The sequence below is a fragment of the Podarcis muralis genome, chromosome 8 (assembly GCF_964188315.1).
Source record: "Podarcis muralis chromosome 8, rPodMur119.hap1.1, whole genome shotgun sequence".
Lineage (NCBI taxonomy): Eukaryota > Metazoa > Chordata > Lepidosauria > Squamata > Lacertidae > Podarcis > Podarcis muralis.
Window position 1 is genome coordinate 712,444 of NC_135662.1, and position 8,953 is coordinate 721,396.

General features: G+C 55.6%; 1 protein-coding gene across 2 annotated transcripts; it reads left to right on the forward strand.

Moving 5' to 3' along the window:
- Window positions 1-656: 656 nt before the first annotated feature.
- On the forward strand, window positions 657-5,914 carry MAF1 (MAF1 negative regulator of RNA polymerase III). Of its 2 annotated transcripts, none has more exons than XM_028735916.2 (8): window positions 657-954; window positions 2,003-2,146; window positions 2,282-2,410; window positions 2,955-3,120; window positions 3,929-4,050; window positions 4,410-4,529; window positions 4,658-4,783; window positions 4,988-5,914. In XM_028735916.2, exons 2-8 carry the CDS (start codon window positions 2,064-2,066, stop codon window positions 5,007-5,009), a joined length of 768 nt encoding a protein of 255 aa, XP_028591749.1. In that variant the 5' UTR covers window positions 657-954; window positions 2,003-2,063; the 3' UTR covers window positions 5,010-5,914. The 2 variants fall into 2 exon arrangements, with proteins under 2 accessions (XP_028591749.1, XP_028591751.1); XM_028735918.2 differs by having other exon boundaries at window positions 657-945; window positions 2,000-2,146.
- The last annotated feature ends 3,039 nt before the right edge of the window (window positions 5,915-8,953 follow it).

An 8,953-nucleotide genomic window follows, 5' to 3' on the forward strand; every position in this document is an offset into this window, starting at 1 on the left:
GTGCTCTCGAAGCTACAAACATGAGCCTGACCAAACTGCGGGAGGCAGTGGAAGACAGGAGTGCCTGGCGTGCTGTGGTCCAGGGGGTCACAAAGAGGTGGACACGACTAAACAACAACAACATCATTCCTTTCAATGAATTTGTGCTGGTTTTGCTGCGGAGATATCCTAGGTTGGTTTTAAATTATTAGCATCTGTCTTGTGGCTGCTTCATATGGAAAAAGCAGCGGGCAATTTTTGAAATGAAATGAATAATGCTGGTCATTTAAAAGATTGCCTGAAATGCTTGGCCTTCCCAGAAGGAAAAGAATGGCGGCTGCATTGGCGAAGCGGGTCCCGATTCCGCAGCTGGACAGGCGCCCTCCCCCGCCCTCTGGGAAAGGGGCGTGGCTCCTCCCCGTTGAGTGACAGCTGCCCCGCCCCTTCTTTGTTCCCCGCTCGGCTCGACAGCGCCTTGAGGCGGCCGCCAATGAGAGCCCGGCTCTATCCCAACGGGTGGGGCTGGACACATGCCGTTGATTAGCGTGCAGGGGAGCCACTGGGATGCGTCATCCCGAGTGATGGGCACCCGTTTCCTCCAATGGAGATGGCGGACCTGGCTGGCGCCCAATGGGTGCCCGCGCGGGGCGGAGCCGCTCGCTCTTGTTGTCGTCCTCTGCTCGAAGCCCGAGGAGTCAAGTCGGTCGCTTCGCCTGACAGGAAAGAAGAAGGAAGCAGGGAGGCCCGGAAAGCGACTCCGCGCCGGGCGCTCGACTAGCGGCCTCGTCGTGCCGAGCAAGCGGGGCCATGGCCGGGTCTGCGGGGCCCCTGAGGGCCGCCGGGCGGAGACGGGCCCAGGCGGCGGCCGAGGCGACGGCGGCTGAGGCGGCCACGCCCGCTTCGAGTTCCCCCCGCGGCCTGCGCTGCTCGACGGCGCGCAGCCCCTGAAGGAGGAGGCGGCGGCGGCGGCAGCAGGTGGGTCACGGGGCCTGCCCGGGGCCTGCGCTTCCCGGCATGCCCCGCGCGGGGGCCGCCTCGGCGGGCGCCGTCCTTGGTGCCGCGGGGCATCATGGGAAGCCGAGTCTTTCGGAGGCCTGGGGAGGGCGGGGCAGGGCGGGAAGTGGAGGTGGAGGCCCGTCTCCTTGGCGGGGCGGGGGGGGGGGTCTTTGACGCTCGTCCTCTGCCCTCCCGAGGAGCCGAGCCGCGCTCCGACCCCGAGGCTGAAGCACCCCAAGCTCCTCGGGGGGCTGGCCGGTCTTCTAAGTCCTGCACTAGATGACTCTGGGGGTCCCTTCCAACTCCCCCCTCCTTCTGCGCCCCCTCTTTCCCATCCCAGCCAGACGTGACTTCAGGACTCGTGTTTGCCTCTCACCCAGGCTATGCGTGAGCGTCCACGGGGAGAGCAAAGTAAATGCTCGCTAGCACCCGAGAACGTTTCTCCTAATCACATTTCCCTTAGAAAATCAAAACAGGAAGTACCCCACAAAATCTCAAGGAGGATTCATTGGACACATTTGATCACTAGGATCACCATTTGATCATGTAACTTTTCTCTCTCCTCTTTTAATGCTGTCACATCCGCCTGCACCACATCCACTTTCTTCTTAACCTCATGGTTCTCAGATGATTTTCCAGGTGCCTCCTCCACAGAGACTGTTATTTTAGTTAGATCTAGAGGCCAAGTGCAACTGAGTGCATGGAATGATGGTGAGCTCCTAGTTGGGTGGCAATTTGGGAGTTGAGGTCAAGACGGGAAATGTCAGGGCTTGGGTATCACAAAACTCACTTTTTCCACTGAAGTATTTCACAGGTGCTGACTAGAGCTGGGGGGGAGGGGGGTGTCATCTGCATCCCTGTATGAGTCACTGCCTTGCTGGTCTTCCAGAGCCAGTGCTGGCCGCCTTCCCTGTCTGCCTTTTTTGATATGCTTTGAGTATAGTGTCCCCTTGTGGGTGGGCAGCAGCAGAGCCCAACGTCTTCTGAGGTGTCAATTAACAGGCCCTTCTCTCTCTGTCACTGCCAGGAAGTTCCAACCTTGAAGCGGTAATACTGAGAATTTAGTCCAGCGCCAGGAGGTACAAAAAATGAAGCTGTTGGAAAACTCAAGTTTTGAAGCCCTAAACTCCCAGCTGACAGTGGAAACGGGAGATGCACACATCATTGGCAGGTGAGTGGCAAGGCAGCTCCTGAACTGGGACATCTTGCCATGTGGCCCCAAGGGTGCTTTTCTGCAGCTCAGAGGCCTCTCCAAACTGAGAGACACCCCCACCTCCCCAGCTGAGTCTTGCCTGTCTTCCCTCAGGATTGAGAGCTACTCCTGCAAGATGGCCGGGGACGACAAGCACCTCTTCAAGCAGTTCTGCCAGGAAGGGCAGCCCCACGTGCTTGAGGCCCTGTCCCCACCTCAAACCACCGGGATCAGCCCCAGCAGGTATGTGCTGTCCCTTGCTCACCCCACATGGAGGAGGCAGAGCTGGCTCATCATCACCAGCTTCACTTGGCCTTGCAGGTCGGTGGGCTGGATCAGAGTTCTGTAAGCCAGGAGAGTCTCACCATATAATAATTGTTGTTGTTTGTATATATCCCACCCATTTGGCTGGGTTTCCCCAGCCACTCTGGGCGGCTTCCAATAAAATATTAAAAATATTGCCGGGGGTGGGGGGGACGACGACTCAGAACTTCCTGTTCCCAGCTTGCTGGGGCCAATGGGAGTTGGGAGTCCAGTAACACTGGAGTCCCCCATTCTTGGTTTAATGCTACATGAAATGCTGCTTCTGTTCTCTGGAGCATCCCAGGCCCTGCCCTTTCTCAACTGGTGCTTTGAGGCTGTTGTGTCAAGATCATTCCGCACAGCCCAGATCTTCCTGCACCTTAGCAGTGGGAAAAGTGCATGGCAGATTCCAAGGCCACGGCCTGATGCCCACGGCTTCCTCCAGGAGGAGGTAACAGACCACATCCTGTCCCTTGTGCGCTAGGCTCAGCAAGAGCCAAAGTGGCGATGAGGAGGGCCCCCTCAGTGACAAATGCAGCCGCAAGACCCTCTTCTACCTGATAGCCACCCTCAACGAGTCCTTCCGTCCTGACTACGACTTCAGCGCTGCCAAGAGCCACGAATTCAGCCGGGAGCCGAGTCTCAACTGGGTAAGCCCCCAACCTGCTATGATAATCTGGTCTTCAGACCCCACACAAGTCAGCAGATCTCTTGGCCCTCCTTGTCATCCCAGGTCTCATAGCCCCACATGTGATAGCAATGCTCCAGCGCTGCTTTTTGCATGGATGCCTGCCAATTCTTCCCCCCCTTCCCCCCCCCCACTGCATTGAAAAGTCCCAGGGTCCCAGGGAGAGGCTTCTAGAGAAGGTGGGGCAGGATTTCCTTCACGTTGACCCAAAGGCTCCATCTCCCTCCCATTTTTTGCCCTCTTCCCACAGAGAAAGGGGCATCTTTTGCCCCTGAGATGCTTGGGGTGGGGAAACATCCGCCTGGCATGAAACCCCTCCCTGCGGTTGGTGGTGCTACAGAGGACCTGCTACCTGCCTCCTAGGATTTTTGCAAACTGATGGAAAGGTTACCTGTATGGGATGGATCAGGCCAACCCGTTGGCATATCTGGTCCCTTTTCCAGCTTGGATGCCCCTGGATCCCACCCAGCTCTCCCGCTGGAACCTGCATCTGCTGTCCTAGACAGGCCCCGCCTGTCTATCTCTTGGAGGATGCCCCTCTTCAGTCCAGCCTAAGGCTGGGGCTTCCCTGGCCCCTTCACCTGGTCTAGGACTGGGAGGAGCTGCATCCTTTCTGTCTACCTGAAGCCTCCCACGCTTGAGCTGCTGCAGGGCCACGCTGTAGCCGCCTGGGGACAGTGCAGGGATGGTGGGGGGCAAACGTACACCTGCGCCCCCTCCCTCTTTGCAGCACCAGGCCCTCACCAAGCTCCCCTCTGGGTCTATTTCAGGTGGTGAACGCTGTGAACTGCAGCCTCTTTTCTGCTGTGCGGGAGGATTTCAGCGCCCTGAAGCCCCACCTGTGGGACGCTGTGGACCAGGAGATCTGCCTCTCAGAGTGCGACATCTACAGGTGGGCTCCCAGTGCGGCTCTTGGGCACCAAGGGGTGGGTGGGTGGTGCTTTGCTAGGAGCCCGCCCTTTGGAACACCCTCCCATCAGATGTCAAGGCAATAAACAACTATCTGTCTTTGAGAAGGCATCTGAAGGCAGCCCTGTTTAAGGAAGTTTTTAACGTTTCATGTTTTATTGCATTTTTAGTATTCTGTTGGGAGCTGCCCAGGGTGGCTAGGGAAACCCGCCAGATGGGCAGGGTATAATAATAAGTAATAATAAATTTTATTTATATCCCGCCCTCCCCAGCCGAAGCCGGGCTCAGAGCGGCCAACAACAAATTCTTCTTATTATTATTCTGCTTTTTCTGCCAATGTAGCTACAACCCGGACCTGGACTCGGACCCCTTTGGAGAGGAGGGCAGCCTGTGGTCCTTCAACTACTTCTTCTACAACAAGCGACTGAAGCGGATCGTCTTTTTCACCTGCCGTTCCATCAGGTCAGGGTCCCTGCCAAAGTGGCAGCTTTTGAGCCCCCCCCCCCCCCCGCTCCCTGGGTCCCCTTCCTGGTCCAAAGGGCAGCTTGAGGCCTTGGGAGACGTAACGTGGTGGGCTTCTCTTTCTGCAGTGGCTCCACATACCCTCACCCCGAAGCGGGAAATGAGCTGAACATGGATCTGAGCGAGGATGATGCGGAGGAGGAGGAGGCAGCCGGCCCCCGCGACGAGGACGGGGCCAGCCTTGAGGAGGATAGGTGAGGGGGCTCTGTGTCCCCACAGGAGTTTGCCAGACCTGGAAAAGGCCTAAGGGTCCCAGCTGGGGACAGCAGCAACCTTTTTGTGGCCTGCAGCTCAGGTGGTGGCCCCTCCTGGGAGCGAGGTGCTGGGTGGGCTTTGCTTCTCCCTGTGGTTGGAGACAAAGGCCGTGGGGTGCTGAGGACCTCCTTTCCTGTCTGCAGGAGACAAGTGATCTGCATGTGACTTCTTGGGCTCTTTTGCGCCCCCTCGGAAGACGGCTCCTCCAGCGTGTTCCCCCAGACCAGCCCGGCGTCGTCGTGTTGCTCTGCCTATTGGCCCTGTGGATGCTGCCTGACCAGCTGGTGCCTCCAGACTCCCAAGGATGCTGCCAGCCAGTCCCTTTGCCCGCCTGCAGGCTTTGGCACCCCTGCAGCACTGGAAACTTTGTCCGGCCCCCAAGAAGCACTTTTCTGTTCCAAGTGGCGTCAGAGCAAATGCCCTCCGTTCATCTGCAGTAGCAGCTGCAGCAGCCATGGTGGGGAGGCTGCCCCTGTTTGGGTTTGGGGCTGTGCCTCTCTATCCTCAGGACGCTGGACCCTCTCAGACTGACCCTCCCTGGAGATTTGTCCGTCAGTTTCAAGTGTCTGTGGCCCCTTTTTGCCCCAGAGTTGGCCTCTGCTGGCTTCCAGATGCTACAACCTGCTAAAGACTGCACAACATGCAGAGGCTGGATTTCCTGAGGATGGCATCTTCCCCTCCCTTGTTTTTGACCGCAAAAGACATTGGTGCCGAGTGTCCTGGACTGGCAGAAGTCAGGGTTTGGGCACCTTGGTGGTTTGGCTGCTTTGCTTCCCCCCAAGGGCTCATAGAGTTTTATTTTTATATTCCGGCCCAAACCTCTGTGCTCGTGTCTCCCCCGTCCACCCTCCCTGCACCCTTTCCAATGCCAGCCTCCTTCCACCTGATGCCACACCTCTTCCTCCTTTCAGGCTCCACTCCGTAGCCCAACAGACTCATTTCTGGGTTGGTAGGAGGGAGCGCTTGGTACCTCCTCTGCTCAAGAGCTGAAGGAACATTGGTGCTGGCAGAGCAGGAGAGGGCTGCTCCCGTGCCCTTGCCATCATACTGTGGGGCTGTGAAAGTGCACTGACTTGGATTCCCTTCAGGGGGGCAGGGTGTCTTGCCGTCTTTTCTGCAGTCTTGTGATCTGATTCCAGAGGGCTATGGCTGTAGGGGCCTCTATCCCTTGGCTTCTCATCTGGGCAAAATCACTCCAGGTCCACCATTTGGAGCTACCTGCCAAGGACAACAGGCCTGGTCCCCTGTTCGCCGCCCCCCAAAAAAGGTTGAATTGAGAAGTAGCCTGCCTTTGGTCCCCTTGATGCTTCCCCGCTGCTGCTTCCCGCTGCTTCCCTTGCCCCTGTGCTAGGCAGCAAGTGATTTTGGAGCACCCCTTGGCCTCTTTCCCTTTAGATCCACTGGCTTGTTTGCCACCTCCTGTTTAATTCTGTTGCCTAGCAATTTTATTGTTGCAGTTATAAACGTTTTTCTCCCTGTGACTTGACATCGTTCTGTTTCCTCGAAGGAGCATCCGGATAGGGGGAGAGGGTGCCAGAGGGAAGGGTCTGTTCTGTGACTGCCCCCCACAGCCCTCTCAGAACTTCTTTGTTCCCGGGAAGCTGTAGCTGTGAGCGCAACAGGTGGGGTGTTGTGCGCTTCTGTGGGTCAGCCTCATCCTTCAGGATTGCTCTTGCATTTCTGGCCCAGCCTCTTTCGCTCTCTTTGGGGCAGGCAAAGAACCACAGAGCAAAATGATTTCTAGAATTCTCTCCCTGTCCCTGGTAAGTCTGCCTTGATATCCCAGTGGTGAATTGTATGTGTGGACAGACAGAGGGTAGTTTTGGAGGGTTGGGAAATAGCACTCTTGCCCCTGAACTGGCACAACGTCAGGGGTCTGGGTCTGGACCACAGTGTGGCTCACGGGTTGGGGTGTTGTGACATCATCCACATGCACCAGTACTCTGAGGCCTCTTCCTCCACCCTGCCCACAACATGCAAAGGTCAGCCAGTCCTGGCTCACACCTTGCTAGAGGGACGTGGGGCAGTTGTATCTTCACTGAGCCTAGACAGTCAAGCCTTCAATCTAACTGGTTTGTATGTGTGTGTTTGTGTGTGTGTTATTTATTTAAGACAGTTATATACCATTTAATCAGTAGCATTTCTAAGTGGTGTCTAAAAACCATATAGACATTGAAATAATAAAAGTATCATAAACCAGAACACTTCCTTAAAATGCCTGCTGGGACAAGAAAGTCTCAACAAGGAGGGTGTCTGTGTAATCTGAAGCTTGCCCCCCTCGCCTCCACTGCATGGGGTTACTGGGGGAGGAGCAGCCTCAGGCCAGAGCTGGAGGCCCCGTCTTCAGGAGGAACCTGCAAGACCACAGCCAGGAAGCCAGTGTTTAGAAAAAAAGAAAAAAGGCAAAGGATGCCTGACAGTTCAGTCCAGTCGCAAACGACTCTGGGGTTGTGGTGTTCATCTCGCTTTACAGGCCGAGGGAGCCGGTGTTTGTCCACAGACAGTTTTTCCGGGTCATGTGGCCAGCTTGACTAAGCCGCTTCTGGCAAAACCAGAGCAGCACACAGAAACGCCGTTTACCTTCCCACCAGCGGTACCTATTGATCTACTTGCACTTTGACGTGCTTTCGAACTGCTAGGTTGGCAGGAGCTGGGACTGAGCAACGGGAGCTCACCCCGTTGTGGGGATTCAAACCGCCAACTGCTGATCGGCAAGCCCAAGAGGCTCAGTGGTTTAGACCACATCACCACCCACGTTAGCCTGTGCCAAAATTTGGATTCTGGCAAAAGACCCTCTGCTTTGGATTGCTTCCGTCCACTGGTGCCAACTGGGTGGGAGAGATGTTGCCAGTGGTGACTCTCAACGTTTTCCATCTGCTTCTTCACTTCTGAAGTTCCTGTTTCTCCACTGACATTGGGGGGGGGGGGGCAAAGTTGCAGCATTTCAGAGCAAGTCTGCCTTAATATGTGGGACAAGGGGGCAGCTCCACCAAGTGTTTTGGGGGGGGGAGTAATCTGGGGGACTCTGCTCACTAAGCCTGAGCTCTCCCCACCTTTCTACATAAATCATTCTCAACCAATTAACATTGCCCTCGTCCTTCCGTATGTCTCCTGCCCCAAAACAAATGCAGGCAGGTAAAGAGACAGTGTGTGTAACAAACTCTATTGCCTGCTGGGCTCTCTCAAAAAAGCCCTAACCTCCCTCACAGGGTGGTTGTGAGGATGAAATGGAGAGGAGAACCATGCAGGCCGCCTTGAGATCCTTGGAAGATAAAGGTGGTGTATAAAGGAAGGGAAATAAAGGACATCTGGTCAGCCACTGTGAGGAAAGGATGCTGGCAATTTTATATTCTTCTGACTCCTTGTGGTAGGGAAGGCCAATGGAATTCAACTGGGCCTGCCTCAATTTCAGCTGCTGGGTTCAAATGTCCGTCCTGGTCAGTATTCCCCCTCCTCCCAACAGAAGTCCCACAATGTTCCTTAAAAGCTTGCTCTGGCATGGGGGGGGGGTCACCTGTGGCACCTGAATGCTTCCTGCGCATCATTTCCCTGTTCCTGCTGGTTCCAGGAAGCCACTGGGGACACAGACCATTGGCAGCTGCTTGATCTGGTGCCAGTGGTGTGCGACTCACGGCCCTTTGTGCCTACACTTTGTGCTGTTGCCCTGCAAGGGAGAGCTGGCTGGGGTTTCTAGGGTGCCAGCACCCAGGTTTCCAGCAGCAGGCGTTTGGAAGCATTGATTCCTCGCAACTGGGGGTGCAGAGCAGAATCACTCTGGCTGGTAGCCATTGGGATCCAGCATTGAGGGCCTTCTGGCGGTTCCCTCGCTGTGAGAAGCAAAGCTACAGGGAACCAGGCAGAGGGCCTTCTTGGTGGTGGCACCCACCCTGTGGAGCGCCCTCCCATCAGATGTCAAGGAAATAAGCAGCTATCTTCTTTTTAAAAGACATCTGAAGGCAGCCCTATCTAGGGAAGTTTTTAATCTTTAATGCTGTATTGTTTTTAACACTCAGTTGGAAGCCACCCAGAGTGGCTGCGGAAACTCAGCCAGATGGGCAGGGAATAAATAAATTATTATTATTATTATTATTATTATTATTATTATTATT